The sequence below is a fragment of the Juglans regia genome, chromosome 9 (genome assembly GCF_001411555.2).
Source record: "Juglans regia cultivar Chandler chromosome 9, Walnut 2.0, whole genome shotgun sequence".
Taxonomy (NCBI): Eukaryota; Viridiplantae; Streptophyta; class Magnoliopsida; order Fagales; family Juglandaceae; genus Juglans; species Juglans regia.
Genome location: NC_049909.1, coordinates 20301375 through 20328707, shown reverse-complemented (window position 1 = coordinate 20328707; position 27333 = coordinate 20301375). Strand labels below are relative to the sequence as shown.

Genomic DNA, 27333 nt, shown 5'->3' with positions numbered 1-27333 from the left:
ATAAACGAGATCTTAATTTGAATAGTGAGTTAAGATGAGATAAGAAAAATATATTCTATGGACTCATTTGAATTTAGATGAGATAAGTTGAGATGAAAATTAAATAAAATAATGTTAAAATATAATTTTTTAATATTATCATTATAGATTTAAAAAATAGAATTATTTATTATATTTTATATAAAAATTTAAAAAATTATAATAATTAAATAAAATAGATCAGAAGACTTTTATATCCAAAAGGGTCTATGTAAAGCGAAAAAAATATGCCCTTTCTATTTGTATATGAGAAATTCTATTTGCAGTCCTCAAGTGGGGACTGCATGTGGAGGCATATTATTAAATGAGAGAAAACATTATTTAGGAGGGATAATTTTGTAATTTTAAAAAATTTTAAAGTTAAAATAGCCTAGGCTTGCATATGCAGTCCCCAAGTGGGGACTGTATCTAGCATTGCTCATAATATATAGATACTATTATTTTCAATTAGAAAATATGTCTAATTGAAAATATGCATTTGGATATGAGAAACTTACAAAAGAAGAAAGAGAGAAGAACAAAAAAATTGATTGAATTGCAAAAATGATCTTTAAATAAATTTGTTACAACGAGTAAAAAAAATATAGCAGAAAATTTAGGTGAAATATTTGTGGATGATCAAGAAATACATCTAAAAATAGGAAAAAAAAAATACAAAGAAACAAATCAAGAAATACAACAAAAGGGATATGGGGTAATGTAAAACACAACAAGCCCAATAAAAGAGATATGAGAATAGCGTTCAAACATGTACTATTACACTACTTTTTGTTGGAGATATTATCAATTGATCAAAAAGAGATATTAGAAAAACTTGAATATAAAAATTTAATTGATAATTTTGCATCTCAAAAAGCAAGAAGAAGAATTTTCAAATGAAAATAAATTTTAAACAAAACATTTTTTAAGCATATTTTGTTTATTTATTTTGGGAAGATAATAATATGAGATGTTTCTTGGCTCCCTATTTGTTGAATTGTCTTCGAAACAAGCCAAAGATGATTAAAGAAAGTGAGACTAACAAGACTTTTAATAAAACAGCAAAATAGAGGATTGTATTTTCCATGGAAATAAAGTCGATAGGTCTGTCCACCATTCAACAACTAGCACCAAGCTTGCACTATATAAACCCATGCACCATGCACCTCCAAAGCACCAAGTACTCAAACAAATATATCTTTCCACTCTCCAACATGATTCTATCCAAAACCCTGTCAACTTGCTGCTTCCTTTATGCTCTTTGTTTTTCCCTTGCCCATGCGGCTAGATTTGTCATAACAAACAATTGTCCCTACACGGTTTGGGCTGGGGCTGTACCTGGTGGTGGCATGCAGCTCAACCCACGGGGTGGAACTTGGAACCTTGATGTTGCCGCAGGCACCAAAGGGGCTCGCATCTGGCCACGAACTGGGTGCAGTTTCGATGGGGCTGGGCGCGGCAGATGCCAAACCGGTGATTGCGGTGGGCTTCTCCGATGCCAAGCCTATGGTGCACCCCCAAACACCTTAGCAGAATACGCATTAAACCAGTTTAATAATTTGGATTTCTTTGATATCTCCCTTGTTGATGGGTTTAATGTTCCCATGGAGTTTAGCCCCACCTCTAATGGGTGCACCCGTGGGATAAGATGTACTGCAGATATCAACGGGCAGTGCCCCAATGAGTTGAGGGCTCCTGGTGGATGCAACAATCCATGCACTGTATTCAAAACCGATCAATACTGTTGCAATTCTGGGAGCTGCGGGCCCACGAACTATTCCAGATTTTTCAAGGAGCGTTGTCCCGATGCTTACAGTTACCCTAAAGATGACCAAACCAGCACATTTACATGCAATGGCGGGACTAACTACAAGGTTACCTTCTGCCCTTGAAGCAGTGCCGGCGCCATATAAGAACTAGTACCTACCTACGTAGTATTTATGTGATCATGTAATAAAAGCTTTAATGTTGCTTGGTGAGCACACCCCGTAGTGTGCAAAATGCAAACACCAAACTTAATTCGTATTCAGAGATGATTATCAGGTTGTAATAATATCTTGACGAAAGACTAAATATATAAAATAACGTTTCTAAAGTACTCGTTACCATTAATTTGTAGCTTAACCTACCTACCTAGCTAGCAAGCGATAAATTTGACTTTCAAGTATTGTGATCTAAGTGGGTGCTTCTATATATATTTAATTCTTTTTTGTGGTTGAGGTGGAAGCAAGTCATGATGCATAATTGATTAATGGCCGTAAATGAACGAGTAAATTTTATCCATAAATGGACCCACAATGGTTATGTACGAGGAATTAAGCAAGTGATCATGCTGCTTAATGGCAAGTATATGAACATGTGACTTTGAACCATAAATGGACCCACAATGATAACTTTAGAGATCAAGCTAGCTAACTTTTGGTCAGATTAGGTAAATTTCAGCTTGCTGGTCAACTTGAGCCACCACTCATTAATTCTATAGTACTTTTCTTCTTCTTTCCATAACATAGATAAGGACCCCCAACTTCAATATAATAGGTATAGCAATGAATTCGGATAACTTAAGGGGTACGATATTTAATTTCTCTGTTACCGTGTTTGACTATTTATATATATAAATAGATAGAGAGAATACCACTATATCTATAAAATAATTACATAAAATAATACCATAAACTTACGTGACTTCATTTATTCTATTAGATTTAGTTTATAATAAAAGTAAATTTATAATCTGACGAATCACATCAAGTCACATCAATTTATAAAATTATTTTTGTGTAATTCATTTGTGGATATAGTATTTCCCATATATATATATTATATAAAAATAACAATTTTAAATTTGTTACCATTTTGTAGCTTAACCTAGCTAGCTATTAAGCGCTAAAACTTTGAACTTCCAACTATGATCTAGCAGCGCCCGTGTTTCAATATAAATTTGATTATTTGTTGTGGTTGAGTTAAAGATCATCATGAAGCAAGTCATGCATGTTGATTAATGGTGAGTAAATGAACGTGTAACTTTTCTCCATATATGGACCCGACCCACAAGGAAACTTTAAAGATCGAGCTAGCTTTTGGTCAGATTAGGTACTCAATGGCAATGAACTCAGAAATGTACTACAAGGTTTAATACTCGAAATCAGATTCCGATTGACTTTTAGAAATATTAAGGTAATATGGGCCGGTCGACGGTCTGAAAGAAGGAGAAGGATTACTACTCAACATAATAATTAATCCAACTTCCTTTATAATTTTGGATGAGAGAGCATTGCGAAAATAATATGGGTTAGAGGCTGAGCAGGTCATGTGTCCTCTATGGGCTACCCATCGTAGATTGCCTTAAAAGAGAAGTTTGTAATTGGGCTATACGGCCCAAATCCATCGGCCTCATTTTCCTACATAACCTAGGCTGATGGTAAGAGTTCGCGTGAGCGGCAATCTTTTTCTTCAAAAGCTCCCGTCTCTAGTTTGTAAGGATAGTTTTATTTTCGTAATTATTCTCATCTTATTATTATAATTTTTTTAAATTCTAACATAAAATAAAATAAATAATTTAATTTTTTTAAATATTAAAATAAAATAATATTATAATAATATTTTTTTAAAATTTTTAACTTTAATCTCAACTCATATCATCTGCGAAAACAAACGAGATTTTAATCTGGATAATGAGTTGAGATGAGATAAGCTGAGATAAAAGTTTAATAAAATATTATTAAAATATAATTTTTTAATATTATTATTATAAATATAAAAATTTTAAATTATTTATTATATTTGATATAAAAATTTAAAATAATTATAATAATTAGATAAATTAGATTAGAAGACTTTTGTATCCAAAATTGCATATGTAAGGCGAAAAAAATCTGCCCCTTCTATTTGTATATACAGTGAAGCTTTTGTGGCAATAAAAGTGCCAGCTGAACGCGGTGAATTCGTGATTCTTTTTTTAGCAATACTACTAATTATCTTAATTTTTATCATCTTTTCATCATCTCATAATGTGTTATTAGATGATTAAAAATTATTTATTATATTTCACTTATAAACCTATCATTTAATGCCACATCATAAAATGATGAAATAATGATAGAAGTTAAGATGATGAATAAATTTTTTCTTTTCTTTTTTTCCTTCTTCTTCTCCAATCGACTATCAACTTTCGCATGGCCCATGCGCCACATATTCCACTTCTTTTTTTTTTCTTTTTTTGTTAAATACATATTCCACTTCTTTACTTTGTTTTTCTTTTTCTTTTAATTCCTCTAATTTATAATTTATTTTTTTTATTTTGAATATTAATATTAAGAAATTTTATTTTACTGTGTAGGCTAATATTTCTATAAAAAAGTGAAGCTCATTAATTTGCTAAATTAGGTTTTATTCATGTTCTATGTTAATATATGACTCGGTTTGATTAGTCAATACCGATAAAAAGTTAAAACATCTCATTTAAGATTGGACCATATAATAATTTTAACTATCCAAATATAATATTTTATAGCTTAAATTTTAACAATATCTCTTTAAATAAACAATGAAAAATTGACACGATCAAAATGTAAACAGTAACTGAAACAGTACAAAGTACTTGAACAGTACAATGACTTGAAATGTAAACAGTACATGTCGCTTGGTGAAAATTGACTACTTGAATGAAAATAGGTGAACAATCTATAAACAGTATACAATTCGGATTATTGATAAAATAGTGAAACTCACACCTGTTTGAAATCTCAAAAATTAAAGTTTATATCATTTCATCTTGCTATTTAAATTTATTTATTATACCTATTATTTTATCTCATCTTAATTTAAAAATTTTATTACTATTTAAACTATTTCATCTCAGCTTAATTGTTTATCAAAACAAGCCCTTATTTTATTCTAAAATACTCATATGCATAATAAGATTTCATATTATATATAGATACTGTATTTTCTATTAAAAAATATGTCTAATTGAAAATATGCATTTGGATATGAGAAACATACAACAAGAAGAAGAAAAAGAAAAATTGATTGAATTGCAAAAATGATCTTTAAATAAATTTGTTACTAAGAGTAAACAAAATATAGCAGAAAATTTAGATGAAATATTTGTAAATGATCAAGAAATACATCAAAAAAAGAAAAAAACAAATAAATAAATACAACAAAAGAGATATAGGGATAATGTAAAACACAACAAGCCCAACAAATTAAAGAGATTGAGAATAGTGTTCAAACATGTACTATTACACTTCTGGTTGGAGATATTATTAATTGATCAAAATGAGATATTAGAAAATTTTGAATATAAAAATTTAATTGATAATTTTGCATCTTAAAAAGCAAGAATAATAATTTTTAAATGAAAATATATTTTAAACAGAACATTTTTTAAGCGTATTTTGTTTCTTTATTTTGTTTAGATAATAATATGAGATGTTTCCATAGTCATACGCACCCAAAATTTATTCACGATGGCTTTTTGTTTCCTGACTCACTATTTGTTGACTTGTCTTTGAAAGAAGGTAAATAAATTTTTCTAATATAATATAAGTAAAAATTAAAGTTGAAAAGTTGAATAAAATATTATTATAATATATTTTTATTTTGAGATTTGAAAAAATTAAATTATTTATTTTATTTTATATTAAAATTTAAAAAATTTGTAATAATTAAATCAAATAAATTAAAAAATTTGTTAAAAACAAACTATGCATAAAAAAAAAAAATAGAGGATTGCATTTTCCATGAATCGATTAATCATCAGTCATCATCTATCGATTCAAAAAGCATTATCCTTTAGAAAAAATGCGGGTCCTCTTCTTTTTCTATGCACGGCCGGCTCTTCCACTAGCTAGCACAATGGAATGGAAGAAGACATAAAAAATTAAAAAGACAATTAATAAGAAAATTCAAAAAAGAATTGAAAATTGAATCATCTCATAAAAAATAATACGCTCACATCTTATAAAAAAAACTGAAGATATGGGATATAAGAATAAATAATGATTAATATATAACATTTTTCATAAATCCTAACTGCATAAATATTATAATTTTTTTTTTTATAAAAAAATATACTTTACTGTAAAAAAATATAAAAACTCATTTTATTTTTTATAAAATTACAACTTAATTTTTTATTAAAAAAAAAGATTTTGAGAGAAATAGATATCTTACATATCATATCGGTACGCGATTTTATGATGCAAACTCGAAGACTTTTCCCTTCCACATTTCAAACCTGTACCTATCATTACTAGAAATAAATTAGAGGCAGGCAAGCGCACATGCAAGATTCATCCGCCATTACTTTTGATATCATGACGCGAGCAGATCTTGGGCTTTGTGCAGATGCTGAAGCGATGCTGGGAATTATTCGGTTCCATTGTCTTTGAATGACTTTTGAGACAAGTCTACTGGCATATTCTAAGCCATGGGACCTTCACGTGTCGGTTCATTCATCCGATTCTTCATTTTTAAATTTTTTATATTTTTAATATTTTTTTAAATTTTTTTTTAAGTTTATTCTTTTTAAATTATTTCAAATTTTTTATTCATTATTTATATAGTAAATATTTAATAAAAAAAAATAATAAAAATTAAAAATAATATAAAATGTGGAGTGTTAAGAGGTTATAAAGATTTTTTGTTCTTCAAATACTTCCAATAGTAGTTAATGGCAGGGCCGGTTCAATGGTATTTAGTTCATTGCCCAAGTCTCACCTTGCATGAAGGTTCTAAAAAAGGTTCTAAAAATAAAAGTGAGGAGTTTATTTTTAATATTTTTTTAAAAAAATTAAAATATTTTATTAAATAAAATTTTAAATAATATAAAATTAATGTGTACAAGACCTTATAATATTAAATTTAATATTTAATATAATGAATTATTAATATTTTTAAATAATTTTTTTAAGATCTTTTTAAATTGAGATTCGATTTTAGTTATTGTATTAAATATAAATTTAAAAATAAATATTTTATATAAATATTTATATTTTATTATATTATAATTATAAACTCAAAAAAATTTCGCTAAAAATTTCTATTTGAATTGAGCCGCCCCTAGACTTTAATGGTCAGATTTGATATTAGTCTAGTCAAAAGCTGGTTGGAAGCTAAGCAACGGTACTAACTTTGGAATATAGCAAAAGGATGATGGATCGATGTCACTACCAACAATCCAACCGATAAGTGCATTTTTTTTTAGGCTTTTCTTTTATTATTTGTTTAATATCTTTAATATATATATTTTTTTTACAAAAAATACATAAACTCAATAATATTCAATTATTTTAATCACTACGAAATTAAATAAAAAAAAACAAACAAACAAAAATGAGTCATCTATCGATTAAAACAACATTATCCTTTAGAAAAATGTGTCGGTTCACTTGTCAAAAAAATGTGTCGGTTCATTCATCCGATTCTTCAAATGCTTCCAATAGTAGTTAATGGCGGGGCCGGCTCAGTGGTATTTATGCCATTGCCTAAGCTTCCCTTCTAGAAATAAAAGTGAGGTATTTATTTTTATTATTTTTTAAAAAAGTAAATACAACTTTATTAAATAAAATTTTAAATAATATAAATTTTTTTAATATGTACAAGAATTCATAATATTAAATTTAATATTTAATTTAATGAGTTATTTATATTTTTAAATAATTTTTTTAAGATTTTGCTAATTTGAGGTTTAATTCAAGTTGTTGTATTAAATATAAATCTGTAAATAAATATTTTAAATAAAATCTCATTTTATTAAAATTTTAAAAATATTTTATATAATAATTTATATTTTATTATATTATAATTACGGAGCATACAAGAAACTTTCACTTTAAATTTCAATTTAAATTGAACCGGCTAGATACTAGTGGTCAGATGATATTAGTCTACTCAAAATAAACGAAAAAGGACGATGCCATTGGATCGATGTCCAATTGATAAGTGCATTTAAGAATTTTGTTCTTTTACTTTTCTTTTATCATTTTTTTAATATCTTTAATTTTTTTTTTTACAAAAACTACATAAACTCAATAATATTCACTTACTTAATCACTAAAAAATTAAAAAATAAAAAACAAACAAAAGTCGATCGTCATCTATCGATTCAAACAGCATTATCCTTTAAAAAAAACGCTGCTCCTCTTCTTTTTCTAGATGGAAGAAGACCTAAATAATTGGAGAAGACCTAAAACGCTCTTCCACTCGCTAGCACAATGGAAGAAGACCTAAAAAATTAAAAAGACAATTAATAAGAAAATTCTTAAAAGAATTGAAAAAAAAATGAATAATCTCAACTTTCAAAGAGACAACACTGAAAAAAAATAATTGAATTATTTCAACTTCACCCTAAAAATAACCCAAGAGTCGTGCTCAGAGATTAGCATAACTATATATTAGTATTTGCTATAGTGATTTCAATTTAGTATAACTATATAATACTATTAGTATAAATCACTATACTAACTATATCACTGATAGTATTAGTATACTAATACTAGTATATCACTATAGTTAATAGTATCATATAGTAATATAGTATTAGTAATTAATACTATAGTGATTTATATAGTAATTTATATATAGACTTAAAGTAGATTACTAATAGTATTAGTATTAGACCATAAATCTAATTAATATACTAATGTATATTAGTATTACTAATATATTTATCAAAAGGAATATGTTGAGAATTTATTAAGTCAAAAAATATAATTAATACAAGATATTGTTAAATAAAATTTATATGAATAATACTTTAGTTATTATACATTAGTATTATATATTATTCTAAATTTATAGATTAGTGTTTATCCATTAGTATTCCATGTTGATGTTATTATGCATCTTAGTGTTTATAGTATATTATATATACATTAGTATTACATGTTATTATATTTATACATTAGTAATTTAGTGCTACAACTTACATGTAACATGGTAGTAATATTGTAAATTTGTAATAGTATGATATTTACATGTAGTCATATACTAAACTATTTTTATTTATTAGTCAATTTAGTCTATATATTATAGTATAAATATATTATTTAACTAGTATATTATTGAGTTTAACTAACTATATAAGATATAGTTGTATAAAATTTAAATGATTAATATATAGAAAAACACATATTTTTATAAAATATGTATAAAATCGGAGGCGGAGTCGGAGGACCAAGTCGGAGGCGAAGGCGGATTGTCGGAGGCGGAGTCGGAGTCGGTTATTCAATGACTCCGACTCCGACTCCGACTCCGACTTCCAATAGGGAAAAAAATTCCGACTCTGACTCCGACTTGTCGGAGTCGGAGCGGACTCGAAGCGGAGCCAGAGCGGAGTCGGATTCGGAGTCGGATTGTCGGATTTTTGCTCAGCCCTAGAAGTAGGTCTGTACACCATTCAACAACTAGTACCGAGCTTGCCCTATATAAACCCATGCACCATGCACCTCACAAACACCAAGTATATAAACAAATATATCTTTTCAGTACTCTCCAAAATGATTTTTTCCAAAACCCTGTCCACTTGCTACTTCCATTACGTTCTCTACTTTTCCCTTGCCCATGCAGCTACATTTGTTATAACAAACAATTGTCCCTACCCGGTTTGGGCTGGGGCCGTACCTGGTGGTGGCATGCAGCTCAACCCAGGGGGTGGAACTTGGACTCTTGATGTTGCCGCAGGCACCAAAGGGGCTCGCATTTGGCCAAGGACTGGGTGCAATTTCGATGGGGCTGGGCGCAGTAGCTGCCAAACCGGTGACTGTGGTGGGCTTCTCCAATGCCAAGCCTATGGTGCACCCCCAAACACCCTAGCAGAATACGCACTAAATCAGTTTAACAATTTGGATTTCTTTGATATCTCTCTTGTGGATGGGTTTAATGTTCCCATAGAATTTAGTCCCACCTCTAATGGGTGCACCCGTGGGATAAGATGTACTGCAGATATCAACTGGCAATGCCCCAATGAGTTGAGAGCTCCCGGTGGATGCAACAATCCATGCACTGTATTCAAGACCGATCAATATTGTTGCAATTCTGGAAGCTGCGAACCCACAAACTATTCCAGATTTTTTAAGGAACGTTGTCCCGATGCTTACAGTTACCCTAAAGATGACCAAACCAGCACATTTACATGCAATGGTGGGACTAACTACAAGGTTACCTTCTGCCCTTGAAGCAGTGCTGGCGCCATAAAAGAACTAGTACCTACCTACGTAGTATTTATGTGATGATGTAATAAAAGCTTTAATGTTGCTTGGTGAGCACACCCCGTAGTGTGCAAAATGCAAATGCCAAACTTAATTCGTGCTCAGAGATGATTATCAGGTTGTAATAATATTTTGACGAAAGATTAAATATATAAGAATAATGATATGGTTACTATTTTATTACTATCTATTTACTATTTAATTTGTATTTGATTTTTTTTTAATTTTTTATTTTATTTAATGATTAAATGAGTGAGTATTAATAAAATTATATAGTTTTTTAAATATATAAAATAACGTTTCTAAAGTACTCGTTACCATTAATTTGTAGCTTAACCTAGCTGGCTAGCGAGCGATAAATTCGACTTTCAAGTACTGTGATCTAAGCCGGTGCTTCTATATATATTTAATTCTTTGTTGTGGTTGAGGATGAAGCAAGTCATGATGCATAATTGATTAATGGCCGTAAATGAACGTGTAAATTTTATCCATAAATGGACCCACAATGGTGATGTACGAGGAATTAACATTACAACAAATTTGAGATTTTGGGACGAAATTATTTAGGGACGAAATTTTTTTCATCCCTAAAAGTCATTTTTTGGGACGAAATTTAAATTTCGTCCCAAAAAATCGATGAATTTAGAAAACCGTTCGAACGTCAAAATAACCGATCGAACAGTATTTTCTGCGACGAATTAAATCGTCTCAAAAAAATTTTCAGTAAAATTTGGCGGATAATTACTTTATTATGGCGGGGAAAGTTCAAAAACGTTCGAACGAGAATTTGTTGTGTTCGAACGGAAAATATTTGGTGGCAAATCCTGGCAGGAAGGTTTCTAAACCGTTCGAACGGAATATATTTAGTTAGAACATATTCAAGTACCACATTTATACATTCGAAGGTATAATATTAATCTCGGTACGAAACTTAAAATATAAAAAATATCTATCATATATACAAATTCATTAATTAATTTTATGTAATTAATTTTAAAATATTTTAATGATTTCTTTTACATTAAATAAGATTTTTAGTTAAATAAATATTATCAATCACATACATATTAATCAACCAAATAAAGCAAATTATCAAAATGCCATATATATTGTTCATAATTACAACAAAAGAAAATATAAATAAAAGATAAAAACTATTGTGATGCGAGGTCTCTACACACATCCTCGACTGCAGCTAATTGTGTCTCTACATGTGTCAGTCGAGTACTAACTGTGACCTGAGTTGCATTATTGGCATTAATCGCTGTACGTAACTCATCAACCTCTGTACGTAACCCAGAGACGGTAGCCATAATCTCTGTACGCAACTCAGACATGGCAGTATGCACTGCATCAATCACTGCTGATGTGTGTACGCCGATCTCAGCACGCAATATGTCAGCCATCTCTTCGCGAATATATGTGCGTGATGTCTCAGCCTGTGTATATGTCTCACCAGCCGATACTCCAGTATCTCCTGGCTGCCCATCTCTCTGAATCTCAGCCCTGTCAGGAACAGCCCCACGAAAACGAAATCTAGAGTGTCCCTTGCTCCGTGATAGGGTGGTGCTGTTGATCGGTGCCATAGGAAATCGGGGACGCTCGGTAGGTTCGGACACAACCTCGGTATGTAGCAAAAATCGAGTGATGAGGATCCCAAACGACAGTATATCTATCGTAATGAACCGTGCCTCTGATCGGATCCTCTCAAATATATAACCAACGAGGTCGATCGGGATGCCACGAGCGACCCGTATCATAAATCTCGCTCGATCCATGCCGACCTCGGTCTTGTGCTGCCGTGGGTCAATATTGTTGGCAATGATCAAATTCATAATCTTGAAGAAAGAAGATAAATCTGCCTGCCTAATACTCTTGGAGCCATCGTACACTGGAGCATCTGGACCAACAATCAAGTCTCTGACCTCGTGATCAGCAAGTGTATCTATCTCATCTGTGTAATCTAGTCCCTCGTCCTGAGACATAGCTGCATCACCTGAAGGACCAGACTCTCTAGGCGGGAGGTTTGGATAGGCATCAAGAAGCCTAGGAATACCCAGATATGCAGCGAGTCCATCCGCTGAAAATATAACAGGAGCTCCTCGGACACAGATCCTATATGCCCCTCCATCGTCTGGGCTAGCAGCACCGAGCTCTTTATAGAACTCAGTAACGATCTCAATGAAGGAAACGAGCTCCATTCCTTCTTCTCGCTGATCTAAGATTGGTGCCCAACCACGATCATTGAATACTGATGGGAGGGAATGACCCTCCCATAAAAGAGCGACAAAATCAGACAGTTTTACTTGTCGCTCAAGTAAAACGGTCCGCTCTCGAACTGTTTGGATGGAAGATTCTCCTGATCTACCACGTTTACGGCCCCGATAAGACATTATTATGATCCTGCAATTTTAAAAATAAAATATACATTCAAGATTAGTGATAAAATCTAATTACGACTAAAAGATTTACAAAATTATATACTAATAGCAATTTAATAAATTAATTGATAGAACATATAATCAATTAAACGATGAAAACAATTTAATAAGCTAATAAAATGTTAATGGATTTAATTTAATAATTAGCGTTCGAACGTCTAAATATATGGTCGAACGGACAATTAATAACTTTCGAACGTGTCTATCAAGTTCGAACGTATAGGTTTACCCGTTCGAACTAACTGGTTAATACCGTTCGAACGTAAAACAGATCTAACTCGGCCATGGCTGAGTCAACTCAGCGGGCATGAAAATACTCAAAAATTAATCGATTCCGTGGTTTCTTCGACTAAAAAACAAAGTACTCTTCATTTCTAAACATCCTACGATAGATTTATGATGTTCTACAGTAATTATTAATGAAAAAATGTAATTTAAAAAAAAAAACAAATAAAACCATAAAATTATAAAATAAACGGCAAAATGAGTTTGAAAATACATACCTTTACTTGGGAGGAAAAATGTTTGACGTATGTGCTGATCACGACGGCAGACGGCGGTGAATGTAGTGCGTTCAAACGTTTTGTCGCTTTTTCAAACGGTGGGGACGGCGGGGTGAGAGAAATCGCTGCCCGCGATAACTTATACGTGCATAACCGTTCGAACGTTAATAGTTAAAGTTCGAACGTTAATATAAAACTGTTCGCCGGTTACTATTTCACGTTCGAACGGAAGTTTTGTAAGTTTATTAAAAAATATATTAAATGTATACTATATTTATATTCATATAAATTATTATAATACATATACTATTATAGTAGATTATATAAACTGTAATATATATGTAATATTATAATATATATTATAATAGTAGAATACTTTAAATGAAAGCATAATAACTTATAAAATATTCTCTTATAGTATAATAGTAATATATCATAATACTTTACTATCAAAGTGTTATATATGAGATATTAAGATATATATAGTACCATATAATAGCATGTAGTACTATATGATATGAGTTTATACTTAACTAATAAATGTCATATTACATATTCCATTATACTTACCTACTAAAGTTATATATGATATTATACAACATATATACATAGAGTATAGCTTACTTATAATATACTATCATCTTATAAATTTCTCTAGACTTTATTATGTGACCTTAGTATACTTGAGGCTATATATATATGTGAGTATATATTACTAATACACATGATCTTAATAATATATATGATAGTATAGGTCACTATATATATGATAATATATATTACTATATATACTATATAATTAGTATAGATTACTATATATATGATAGTATATATTACATTATATATGATAGTATATATAACTAATAAATATGATGTTATAGTACTTTTCATTTAGTGATGAAAACAGTTATATTTAAACATAAAGGATATGTGTTCGAACAGTACTCATAAACCGTTCGAACACATATGTTAACGTTTGAACGTAAAATAAAACATTCGAACGGACAAGGCAAATGGCGGGAAAACATCCCGACAATTAAAGACAGCTGGATTATCGTTCGAACGTAATTTGTTATAGTTCGAACGGATTATTGCAGTGGTGGGAAAATATCCCGCCAATTAAACTATAATATCATCTAATATGTCTACATATATTAATGTTGTTCTTTTATTCAAAAGTATAATGAAAAAAAAAATATAAATAAACATTTACAATACCGTTTGAACAGTTAGAAATTAAAGTTTGAACGATTAATTTTCGAGCGGGAATAAATCAATAACGTTCGAACATACTTTTTATACGTTCGAACGTGAAAATTAGGAGGGAATTTTCTCCCGCTTAATATTTTCACGTTCGAACGGTTAGTAAATAACCGTTCGAACATGAAATGTTCTTCAAAAACACTACAGAACCTCACAATTTTGTTTCTCTCCTCCTGCGCTGTCGCTCCGTGTGGTCGCCTGAAGATTACCCCTTCGCATATCAGAGGTATTCTTTCTCAAACTAGCCCTTAAGCTCAAAAAAATTATTCATCTCACTCCATTATTCTCGGATTAATACTTGGGATAGTTTGTGATTATTTTCGGATTATTCTCGGATTATTTCCTTTTCATCTTCAAAATGTCAGGTATTTCTTTTAAAATAGAAATGTATGATTTGAACTTAATATTTTGCAATGTTAGAAAGTTGTATACTTTGAAATTGGTGTTTGTGTTTGTTAGAGTTTGTAATTAATGGAGTTTTCGGCGTTGTTGAAGACGACTGGAATCTGGAATGAATACGTTCGAACGGATTAGGATTACCGTTCGAACGTATTCATTTTGTTCGAACATAGGGCATCATCGTTCGAACGGGTAATGACATTTCATCAATAACGTATACAGAATACAAATAGTTTGGGATAGTTATAAATTATATGTACTACTACCATTTAATATTGTTAATTCTAAATAAATAAAATTATTATTCAAATTAAAATACTACTAAATTTTTAAATTAAAATATAAATAGTTAAGATTTAATAATACTTAAATACTTAATTATAAATTAATAAAATTCAAATTCAAATTAAAATACTACTAAATCTTTAAATTAAAATATAAATAGTTAAGATTTAATAATACTTAAATACTTAATTATAAATTAATAAAACTAATATTCAAATTAAAATACTACTAAATCTTTAAATTAAAATAGAAATAGTTAAGATTTAATAATACTTAAATACTTAAAGATAAATTAATAAAATTAATATTCAAATTAAAATACTACTAAATCTTTAAATTAAAATAGAAATAGTTAAGATTTAATAATACTTAAATACTTAAAGATAAATTAATAAAATTAATATTCAAATTAAAATACTACTAAATCTTTAAATTAAAATACTTAATTATAAACAGGTAAAACTAATATTTAAATTAAAATCTGGAATAAATCTTGAAATAATACCTACTAATTATGTTTTTGTTGTATTGTTGTGTAAATAATATGTTGTTATTGTTTGACATATATTAGCATATTTTGTATTGTTTGTTCATCAAAATAAACCTTAGACCCGTTCGAGAGTTATCAATCCGGATGAATGCTTGATTGATAACTCTTGAATTGTCCAGAGTGGACAGTTTGGGATTGTAAAATCATTCCCGCAAACTATAGAACTATATCTGTTGTCGTCCAACATTATGATTTTGGTAGATTCATCCATTGTTCTCTGGATATGCAGTTTCGGTGATGGTGCAATGACGTGTTAATCGTCAGTGCACACAACGAAACGAGCATATTTGGAGAACTATGAGGAGATGCTACCGAAATTTTGTTGGACGTGACAGATAATATATCATAGGTTGGCGACTATGATCTTACAATCCCGAACGGGATAGGACCAACTACCCGGTGAAAGGTGGCATACTCATTAATTGGTACATGATACATGGTTGTTTGCTGATGCATTACAATATTGTTTGTAATGAATATAGTCGGCATGGATAAGAGTTGGATGAGTTACCGATCGATTGGGTCAGAATTACGATGTATATGCTGAAGGTGTTAAGAAATTCTTGGAGTTTGCATTGGGTACATGTCATAGTGATGGGCGTATCAGATGCCCATGCAGAGAATGCAGGAATTTGCGTTCTCATAAGATAGACTTGGTGAGAGAGCATCTGTTTGTCAAAGGTATTGATAAGGGTTATACTGATTGGGTCTTACACGGCGAACCATATCCAACTTCATTTGAGGCTCCACATGAAGAAGAAGAGATCGATGAAGATGTACAACTAGAGATTGTTGGAGATGATTACGATGAGGATATGGAGGAAATGTTAGGTGACATCGGTGCGGGAATGTTTATGGATGAAGGTGACACGGACACATCAAGCTCAAATGATGGGGGCCATAACACTTTTGCACGCTTGTGGAATGATTCACAGCGTGAGCTATATCCAGGATGCAGAAGACATAGTAAGTTGTCGTTTACCGTAAGATTGCTTCACATAAAATCAATATGTCGATTATCTATTAAGGCAGTCAATATGTTACTTGAGCTGTTTAAAGAGGCACTGCCGACAGACGATACTTTACCTCGTAACTTCTATGAAGCAAAAAAGTTGAAACGAGGACTCGGATTTGATTACAACGTAATACATGCATGTAAGAATGACTGCATATTATTTTGGCGAGAGAATGAGCAGTTGAACGAGTATCCTATATGCCACGAGTCAAGATGGACATCGGACAAGGCAAATGTTCCGCAAAAGGTCGTCCGCCACTTTCCATTGATACCTAGATTACAACGATTATTTATGTCACGCGCAACGGCTGTAGATATGACATGGCACTCATCAGATAGAGTAAGAAACGAGAATATTTTGTCACATCCTGCTGACTCCAAGGTGTGGAAGGAATTTGATCAGGAACACCCATGGTTTGCTGAAGAACCGCGTAACGTAAGACTTGGGTTGGCAACAGATGGATTTAATCCTTTTGAGAACATGAGTACTAGTCATAGTACTTGGCCAGTTGTACTTATGCCGTATAATTTACCACCGTGAATTGTCATAACAAACAATTCACTTCAGTTTAAAAAAAAAAAATGATTTTGAACATTCTCCAGCTAACTTTAGGGTTACGATATTTAATTTCTCTGTTACCGTGTTTGACTATAGATATAGAGAGAGAATACAATTACATTTATAAAATAATTAAATAAAATAATACCATAAACTGACGCGACTTCATTTATTCTATTAGATCTACTTTACAATAAAAGTAATTTTACAATCTGGCGAATCACATCAAATCACATCAATTTATAGGATTGTTTTTGTGTAATTCATTTGTGGATAAAATATTTTTCATATATCTATATATATATATATATTATAAAAATAACAATTTTAAATTCGTTACTTTTTTGTAGCTTAACCAAGCTAGCTAGCTATTAAGCGCCCGTGTTTCAATATAAATTTGATTATTTGTTGTGGTTGAGTTAAAGATCATCATGAAGCAAGTCATGCATGTGTATTAATGGGGGAGTAAATGAATGCGTGACTTTTCTCCATATATGGACCCGACCCACATGGAAACTTTAACGATCGAGCTAGCTTTTGGTCAGATTAGGTACTCAATGGCAATGAACTCAGAAATGTACTACAAGGTTTAATACTCGAAATCGGATTCCGGTTGACTTTCAGAAATATTAAGGTAATATGGGCCGGTCGGCGGTCTTAAAGAAAGAGAAGGATTACTACTCAACATAATAATTAATCCAACTTCCTTTATAATTTTGGATGAGAGAGCATTGCGAAAATAATATGGGTTAAGGCTGAGCAGGTCATGTGTCCTCTATGGGCTACCCATTGTAGATTGCCTTAAAAGAGAAGTTTGTAATTGGGCTATACGGCCCAAATCCATAGGCCTCATTATCCTACATAAATTAGGCTGGTGGTAAGAGTCCGCGTGACCGGCAACCTTTTTTCTTCAAAAGCTTTTTTTTTCCTAATTGTTGACTTCTCTCTTTGTAAGTCAAGTCAAGTCAACAAAACTGACCGACTCCAAAAGAACAAGCTGGAGTCCGCAAAGAACACCGTGGGTGTTACGGAACCGGCAATTTCCTCGCAAGCCCAGCTCAAACTACAGAACTTAAGACTGAATATGTCATGATGTTAAGTTAACATCCCTCCCCAAAACGAGCAATGAGCCCTTCCAAAAACCTCTTCGTCAATTTATACTACCTTTGTATCATCAATCTCTGCTTTGCCCTGACGCATGAGGCTACATTTGTCATAACAAACAATTGCAGCTACACAGTTTGGGCTGCGGCTATACCCGGTGGTGGCATGGAGCTCGACCCACGGGGTGGAACATGGATACTTAATGTATCATCTGGAACCCGTGGCGGTCGAATCTGGGCACGAACTGGCTGTCTCGATTTGAACGAAGGTAAATTATTAATTCTTGTTTCATCCTTTTCTTTTATTCACTTCAGTTTAAAAAAAAAAAAATGATTTTGAACATTCTCCAGCTACTGCTACTCGAAGAAAATTGAAACCAGCAGCATATTCCATCTCCCAAGAATCGGGTCCTTCCCATGTTGGAATCCTAGCGTCGACAATGTGCAGTAATGGTGGGCGTGGCAACTGCCAAACCGGTGACTGCGGTGGGCTTCTCCATTGCCAAGCCTCTGGTGCACCCCCAAACACCTTAGCAGAATACGCACTAAACCAGATGAACAATTTGGATTTCTTTGATATCTCCCTTGTTGATGGATTTAATGTTCCCATGGAATTTAGTCCCACCTCTAATGGGTGCACCCGTGGGATAAGATGTACTGCAGATATCAACGGGCAATGCCCCAATGAGTTGAGCGCTCCTGGTGGATGCAACAATCCATGCACTGTATTCAAGACCGATCAATATTGTTGCAATTCTGGAAGCTGCAAACCCACAAACTATTCCAGATTTTTCAAGGAACGTTGTCCCGATGCTTACAGTTACCCTAAAGATGACCAAACCAGCACATTTACATGCAATGGTGGGACTAACTACAAGGTTACCTTCTGCCCTTAAAGAACTGGCTCAGAACTATCCCGCAGTATGCCTATGATGGGATGGGAACTTAATTAAGGGGCACTTGGCAAGCACAAGTTGTAGTATGCACTCTGCAGACACTGATTTTTGAATTTAGATTAGGTTGCTGTAATATCTTTATGGAAGACTCAAATGTATTAGAAAAAATGAAATAATTAAGCTGAAATATGAAATGCTTTGGCGAGAGAGACAGAGATCCCTAGGCAAAAAGGGGGTTAAATTCGAATCCTCGTCCTTTTGGTCTGTGTCTTTGGGGACTCAGGAATCAGGCCCTTTCATTTTCCAAACTCATGGAACTCTCTTAGTCTTGCACCGATTTTTCTCAGCCAGTATTGACTCAATTTTTCCTTCGCCTTGTGTGCAACATCGGACATAAATTAAAAAGTTACTTTTATGCTCGTGTGGATTGTTCAGCCACAGCTACCAAACAGGCCATGCGTTCTTTTAAGATAAAATAAAATAAAATAATGCTCTAATTTGTAATCTTTCAGAGGAGCAAATTTTGCATGCAAAGATGCTGATCTTTCCCTTCTTTTATTTATTGGTTTTTCGAGGTCTTTATTTTTAGGAAAAATTCGGGTCAGTCAATCGGGTAGAACGGTCGGGTGTTTGAACGGATACTCATGTTTCAGATCGGGTCGGAAACGGAACTTTGTGTCGGGTCGGATGAACAAGTCTGATTTGGTGCCTGATTCTCATTTCAGACATAATTGACAAGACCAAATTTTCCACCGAATAACAAGTTGAAGATCTATCCATTTTAGCAGGAAAGAAAGAAGAAACGAAATAATCAATCTTACAACAGGTATCTGACTGAAATCTCTCTCTTTCTCTCTCCGCCCACTAGATCTTCTAACCGGAAGATACAAAGCATCAAGCTCTGATTACAAATATTACAAGAGATAAATAGCAAAAGCGTCATGCTAGGGATTTAAACAGTAGATTACTACTGATTATCCCAGACAACTAGCTGGCCTTTATCCTAAGAGTTAACCTTTCCATGAAGATCCTTATCACCCTCCGAGCAAGGTTGTCGAGAACTGATTCCTCCACAACTCGGCAAACTCACATTTCCTGGGGCCAGGAATGAAGAACTTCGGGACGGTTGATGTCCTGCCATAGACTTTTCTGGTAAATCAAAATGGGATGAAATATCATTTTGGAAAAAGCTGGGTAAGCCAAAATCTGGCAATGCCAAACTACTATCCCTGTGTGTGTGAGAGATGTCAAGTTCTTCCTGGAAGCTTTCTTGAACTGCCAAATTATCTTCCACTGGTATTAAACCTGTAAGTGTCTTGAATGCAAATTCTAGGCATGGGTCTGGCCAAGAATCCCCGAAAGGAAAGGCAAGCTGTGGTTCTGGCATTATTATTTCAGTTTCAGGAAAATGCGGTTGCTCTTTGTGAACACTTTGGACTCCAAGAGGCAGTTGCTCTTTGGGACCAACTTGAACTTCAAGCGGCTTTTCGCTCTTGTTTGATGACTCCCCAATAAAGATTGGGGTGTTTATGTTGTTAGAAACATGATGCGCAAGCTCCATGTCTAGGCCGTCCTCAAGTTGTCGAGATGCTCCATCTGCCAAAACCACAGGTAAAGTAGTTTCACTTTCACTAGACTTACTCCTTGCATTTTGAATAGCCCGTTCGCTGAATTGGGAGTTGGCCACCATCTCAGGTTCAAGCCCAGCAAGCCGCTTTGAAGACCTACGAGGCAAATTAAGATCTGTTTCGTTCTTGGATTTCTTCAAGCTATCCTGAGTTTTTCTAGTGCTACTCTTTTTTATCCAACCCTCAAGCGAGTTCTCTTTAAGCTGGATATTGGCAGCAGGAGCCAATACAGCCCCATAATTAGTAGTGTCCTCAAGTGGTAATGCACCTGTAAGAGTCCTGATAGCGAACTCTAGGCATGGGTCTGACCAAGAATTCCCAAATGGACAGCAGTGCTCTTGTTCTAGTACCTCATCATCCATTTTGTCAGTTTCCAGCATCTCTAGTGGCCCTTCGGAAGCAGCTTTGTTTTGAAGATGCTTTTTGCTCTCGTCTGATGGCTCTCCATGTAATGCATGGCTCGGATCTGTAGAACCATGCTGTGCATTCACCATTTGTTGCCCATGCTCAAGCTGCTGAGATGCTCCATTTGGCAAACCACATGAAGCCAAACCTGAATCTTGACCTGCTCCACTTTCACTTAACCTCCTTCTTAAAACTTGAAAAGGTTGTTGACTTGAAACTGAGTTCACAACCTGCTCAGGTTCAAAACCAGCAAGTCTTTTTGAAGAACGGCAAGGCAAGTTAAACTCTTTTTTCTTTTTGGACTTGCTTGAGGTAATCTTATTTTTCCTAGTGCTGCCATTTTCCTTCACAGTCTCAAGGTCAGTCTCAAGGTCATCATTCTCTTGCAGGATATCAACTGCAGGTGTTGAAACAGGCACATTATTAGGAGGGAGACTTTTTGTTTGACTTTTTCCCTTGGAGCTGTCAGCTTTTGGCAATGTTGACCTTCTTGGACCACAATTTTCCTTAGTTTCAGCAGAATCCTTAATGGTATCCTTCTGGACAATCTCATCTGTGGGGGCAAAAGCATCTCTCTGTTCATCAGATGCGTTATTTCCTCGACCTCTCTTTGAGCTCTTGGCTTCTGCTAATTCTGAGCCGCGCCTAATAAACCTTCCTCTATCTGCAGTACAAGTTTCAAGACGGAAAGTAATAAAACATCAGATAAATTGGTTCACTATTGTACCACTCTGACCTGGACTAACTTTTAACATAATCAGTCAATCATGTTGGGAGAATTTATCATCATCCATGACCTCTCACCTGCAAAAAGCCTCCGTCTGGTTTCTGGGTGATTTAATTTCTGCCTTTTAACCGTTTCTGGGTGATTTAATTTCTGCCTTTTAACCGCAGCGGGTGCCTATAAGACGGACAAAAGGCCAAGAAGAAAACAAGATTATAAACTCAGGATTATCCTTTAGAATAATGTCTTAACTAAAAAAAAAATGGTTAATTGTTATAATAAATGGAAATCAGGCTTCATTTGGGAAAAAAATACACTTGGTCCACGTGTTTTATTTTTCCCTTTTGATTCTTTTGGACATGCTAACCTCCATCTGTAATTAAGTAAAACTTTCAATGTTGAGAAAAGGTCTTCACATACATTTTCCTTCTCCTGTTCCTAGGAGCAAACATGCATTTTTTCAATCCAATATTATCCAAATCAGGAGCTTTCAGGATGCAAAGTTAAAAGGATTCTAGGAAACTCAAGGGGAAAATCAAATTAGTGATATTTAGGATGCAGAAGGTAAATGGATTATAGATGACTTTCCATATCAGCTCTAAATATGAACCACGGCCACCTGGCTTCTAGGTGGCAAGGCATCAACGGAAAAATAATTTTTGTTATAGTTCAACGGGAAAATATAAATATAACCTCAATGCCCTAGATACTTTCTGGAGTCTCAGCTCATATTTTTAATGGAAAGTAGTCAAAATAAGCAGAACTAGCATGCCAGTGCCTCACAATTAATGGAAGACATTTTTTTTTTTTATAAGTACAATTAATGGAAGACATTTCTCGCAAGAGAAAGGAAAAGTATAGTGGAAACTCACACGACAGTCATCTTTTCTCTTTCTGAGAAGATATTTGGTGGTTTTAAGTTTGATCTTAGTGTGGACTATGTTTACCTTTGCTTGATGCCACCTAGCTTGTTTCCTGACTCCTGAGATCTTAAACCTTTGTAGCAGAGTTCTTTCTTAACTTTTTGTGTGGTTGTACTTCTTATCCTTTATGTCTTTCTATTAATACTACTGTTTCATATTCACCAATTCTGGCCTTCTACTAAACGAAACAGCTACAGCAAGGCCAGCAAGGAAAAATGTCCATAATGTCTATTATTAAGGGATGACAATTTGAGGAAGCAGAGGGTTATTATAGTAGATTGGTGTTGTATGTGTAGGGGTGGGGGTGAGTCGGTAGATCATCTTCTCTTGCATTGTGAGATTGCAAGGGCTTTGTGGTATGAGGTACTTAGTAGAGTTGAGTTGGCTTGGGTCATGCCGGAGAATGTGGGGGCAGCGCTGGCCAGTTGGCCAAACATTGGAGGTATGCATCAGATTAAAGGAGTTTGGAAGATGATTCCAATGTGTATCATGTGGTGCCTGGGCAGGAACGTAATGCGCGGACGTTTGAAGACAATGAGAGATCACTAGAGGAACTGTTAGCTTCATTTTATAGCACTCTTTGTATTTGGGTCATTGCTGTTGATTTCAATGGCATGGCCCTTCATGATTTTCTTGTCTCTCTAGCGCCCTCTTAGTTAGGGTTCCCTATTGTACATACTGGGCTAGGCCTATTCTTTGAGTAATATAGTCTTCTAACTTATCAAAATAATAATAATAATAATAAGACATGCAAAAACTTACAAATTTGGCATAACATTGTTACTGATGAATGTTCTATAGTACGTAGCCAGAGAACAAGAGAAAAACCATAAAGTCAGTAAAATGAATTACACATAGAAAAGGAACTCCATAATAAAGATAGAATTCAAATCATGAGAATGGTTATGGGAATAAACTTTGCTCACCAAAATATCTATTTTCCTCTTTCTGAATGTCTGACTACTGCGCTTTACACTTTCAAGATATTGAAACACCTGTGGCTTGGAATAGAATCTACATCCCGTCAATGGATCAATGTAACACTGCAACAAGAATGTAGTTGCATAAAAACATGATAAAGCATTATCGTTGGTAGGCACAATACAAGTAAAAATAGCTCTAAGTTTTCTGAATAATTAATTGAAGTGTTAAGAACAGAAGTAATAAAATTTGACTGCAAAAATTAATTAGCATAACACTGGAGTCTTGATGCATTGTTGTTTTCCTCTGGGCACATTATGTCAACTTACACACCCATTATGGATAATTAATGATTAGCAGCACGGTAGAAGTTCCCATTAGAACCAACAATATAGATAATACAAGGGGAAAAAAATCAACCACCAGTGGTGTCCTAAAAACCAAAGACAGGTGGCATTAAACTGCAAACAAACCAGAGCATTGCCGCACCATTCATGCACTATGGAGTAACATCTTAGTATTGAACCAGTCATTCTGTATTATAACTAGCATGAACACGCAAGGGGGTTGGTAATATAAAATGGTAAACTTCCATGCAAGATTTTTTTTTTTTAATATATATATATATAGGTAAACGGTAGTATTAATAAGGATAGGCATAGCCCAAGTACACAAGAAGTTATGCAAGAGATAAGACCTATCTAGGTTGTTATAGAAGAAAGAAAATCATGTACATTTAGGCCATTAAAATCTACAGCTATGGCCCAATGAAATAAGGTGCGAAAAAATAAAGCACGAAGCTCCTCTAGTGTTTGCTCCTTGTCTTTGAATGTCCACTCGTTACGCTCTTGCCAAATTTCCATGCAAGAAATATGCAAAAATATTACTTAATAAAGGAATATCATACCTTGTACTTTGCTCCCATACCATTGTTTCGGGCTTTCACCTCCATGTTCCAACCTTTTGGTAACCATTCGGGATTCTCATTCGTTTCTACTGCAAGCTGTTAAAAACCAAACAATGACTGAATAAAAGTACACAAAAATATGGTAAGCGAAAAAACTAATGAACAGTTTGATGTTTCAATTTCATACTTACTGTCTTGGGATTGTTTCTAGAGTGCATTTTGATGTGCCTGTTTTTTGGAAGAGGCTTTCTGCCTTGACTGCTATTAACTTTTATACGGTGGATAACATCGTCCTTGGAAAATAACTTCTGTCCAGTTTCCAAATTTGTGTAAATCTACAAGAGTGGAAATAAAAATATCATAAGCATCAGAGCAATTCCATAACCAGATAACCGATCCTAGTTTTTTTTTTTTTTTTTTTTTTTTTCTTCACTCTATAGCTGCCTATTCCCTTTCTAAGCCAATGATGAGTTCTAAATTTGTTGCTCCTTAGTGTTGCCAAGAGGAAAGAGTAAAAGTGGACATATAGCTCCAACGTAATCAAAGGCTTCCTAATTTTCCTTTTTAGCCCCACATATACTGCAAATGAAAAGATCTTGCATGTCATTATCAGAACTAAGAGATTAACAGATTTTCAACTACTTCGTGGCAGAAAAGTGTAAGGACTAACATAAACGTTGCTATAAATAATTGTGTAGAGACATTAATTGGTATATGATGGTTACATGAGATCTTGTTTATAAGTTTAAAAAAATCAACAGACAAGGCAAGGTTCCATGAAATTGCTGTTTCCACCTACTGACAGTTGTTGTTTATATTATATGCATGTATAGGTTTTCCATGCCATGCTAATTATTGACAGGAGAAAGTGTAATTGGTAATTGATTCCCAACGTTCCATGATTTTGAAAAGCGAAAAGACTTCTGATCATCAATCCTCTTCACTATTTCGACAGCATAGCAATATAAATATCTTGTACAGTGAACAAGCAATATTAAGATCATTTTTTTTAATAAGTAAGCAAGACTAAGATCATTATGAATTTATTTAAGCCAGACTACAAATTCAGAGGCAGCAACTCCCCTCAACCTTACAGATGCGGAAGTAATTAGTACAAAAACATACACTCCCCTCGAGACTACAGATGCGAAAGCAATTAGTACGGAACCATACATATATTTTTTTTTTATAAGTTAAAAAACTTTATTGAACACAAATAAATAGGCGAAGTCCAAGTACACAGGAAATATACAAAAGAAACACCTAGTTCCATTCTAATACTAGAAAAGCGAAGACAAGAACTCGTTTACAGCCCCTCCCTTGAGTACAACAGCAGAGAACCAGCTAAGCAGGGTGCTTATAAAAAATTCCAAAATTCATCTATATTGCGTTCCCTATCCAAAAAACTTCCAAACTTCCATACATATTTATTGGTTTACATAACGCTAATCTACAGGCAATCCCTTTCCTTTCACCATACACAAATTTTCCAACATCCAATAAAAGAAAAACATCAAATATCACATGATTGAGGACATTCCAACTAACCTATAGAACTTGTATGAACTAAATAAAAGAAGCACCGTGATCCATATAGTTGAAAAAAATAAGATTAGGTCTAACAGAGATAAGCAGTTAAGCACACATATTTGTCAAAAGGGATCGATCATTCTGCGATTAACATCGTCGTGATTATATTCAGCTGTGAAGATACAACTGCAAGAGGTACAGTACTGAAAAACAGTTAAGCTCTCTAGTGTTAGAAATTACCCTAATTTTGCGACCAGTTTTTTGGACTTTAAATTGGACTGTCCAGCCGGAGGGGAGCCAGTTAGGCGAGGTCCGAGCCACCATGGCACCGTAATCTAAGCTCTAAGGTAAGAATTTGCCGGAACGGGAAGCTTTCACCGACGTTCTCTCACTGTTGAATCTCCCACTCTCGATAAAGTCTCCGAGAGCTCTGCGCTTTTAAAGAATGAGATAAAATGAAATAATGTGTATACTAATTGGATGAAAGGCGTGCGAGGCCACGTGTATTAAAGAGGCTTCGCTGGAGTTGGGACCGTTTATGAAACAGCTGAATCTAACGTGGTCTCCGGATATGTATACGTGATGCCGATATTTTATAAGGAAAATGATTTACCTACAACACCTTATACAACACATTGTTGTAATAAGGTAATTTTACCATAATACCCCTTATACAACACATTGTTGTACAATGTGTTGTATAAGGTGTTGTAAGTGTATCAGCACTCATTTTATAAATATAAAACGGAGAAAAATCGACTGTCAAAGTTTTTTTTATTGTTATTTGTGAATGATTTTGAATAAATACTATAAAATTATTTTTGTGTTTCAATAGTTCTAAGTCCTGGGTTGCTCATAAAATCGGAACAAAATCTAAATCCACGAAAGATATGGCCATCATTAGAGAACCATGGAGTTTGGTAAATTTGACCTTCAACTTAGTACTCGTTTAGATAATGAAATGAGATAGTTTTAGATAAAAGTTAAAAATTAAATAAAATATTATTTTTTAATATTATTATTTTAAGATTTGAAAAAATTTAATT

At 33.4% G+C, this 27333-nt stretch overlaps 4 protein-coding genes across 4 annotated transcripts; 3 read left to right on the top strand and 1 right to left on the bottom strand.

Annotated features, from left to right (window-relative positions):
- The first annotated feature begins 1181 nt into the window (after nt 1-1181).
- Nucleotides 1182-2130, top strand: LOC108997169 (protein P21-like). The gene has a single exon (XM_018973328.2). It carries the CDS (start codon nt 1233-1235, stop codon nt 1908-1910), a length of 678 nt encoding a protein of 225 aa, XP_018828873.2. The 5' UTR covers nt 1182-1232; the 3' UTR covers nt 1911-2130.
- Nucleotides 2131-9415: 7285 nt separating this feature from the next.
- Nucleotides 9416-10390, top strand: LOC108997094 (protein P21-like). Its single transcript, XM_018973209.2, has one exon. The coding sequence runs from the start codon at nt 9468-9470 to the stop codon at nt 10200-10202; it is 735 nt and encodes a 244-aa protein (XP_018828754.2). The 5' UTR covers nt 9416-9467; the 3' UTR covers nt 10203-10390.
- A 7903-nt stretch (nt 10391-18293) lies between these two features.
- LOC108997093 (protein P21-like) lies at nt 18294-19458 on the top strand. The gene is made up of 2 exons (XM_018973208.2): nt 18294-18622; nt 18705-19458. The coding sequence occupies exons 1-2, from the start codon at nt 18376-18378 to the stop codon at nt 19247-19249; spliced, it is 792 nt and encodes a 263-aa protein (XP_018828753.1). The 5' UTR covers nt 18294-18375; the 3' UTR covers nt 19250-19458.
- Nucleotides 19459-20080: 622 nt separating this feature from the next.
- LOC108997095 lies at nt 20081-26746 on the bottom strand. Its single transcript, XM_018973210.2, has 6 exons — nt 26528-26746; nt 24949-25092; nt 24758-24853; nt 23856-23972; nt 22087-22183; nt 20081-21946 (listed from the first exon to the last, which is right to left on the bottom strand). The coding sequence occupies exons 1-6, from the start codon at nt 26609-26611 to the stop codon at nt 20253-20255; spliced, it is 2232 nt and encodes a 743-aa protein (XP_018828755.1). The 5' UTR covers nt 26612-26746; the 3' UTR covers nt 20081-20252.
- Between the last annotated feature and the right edge of the window lie 587 nt (nt 26747-27333).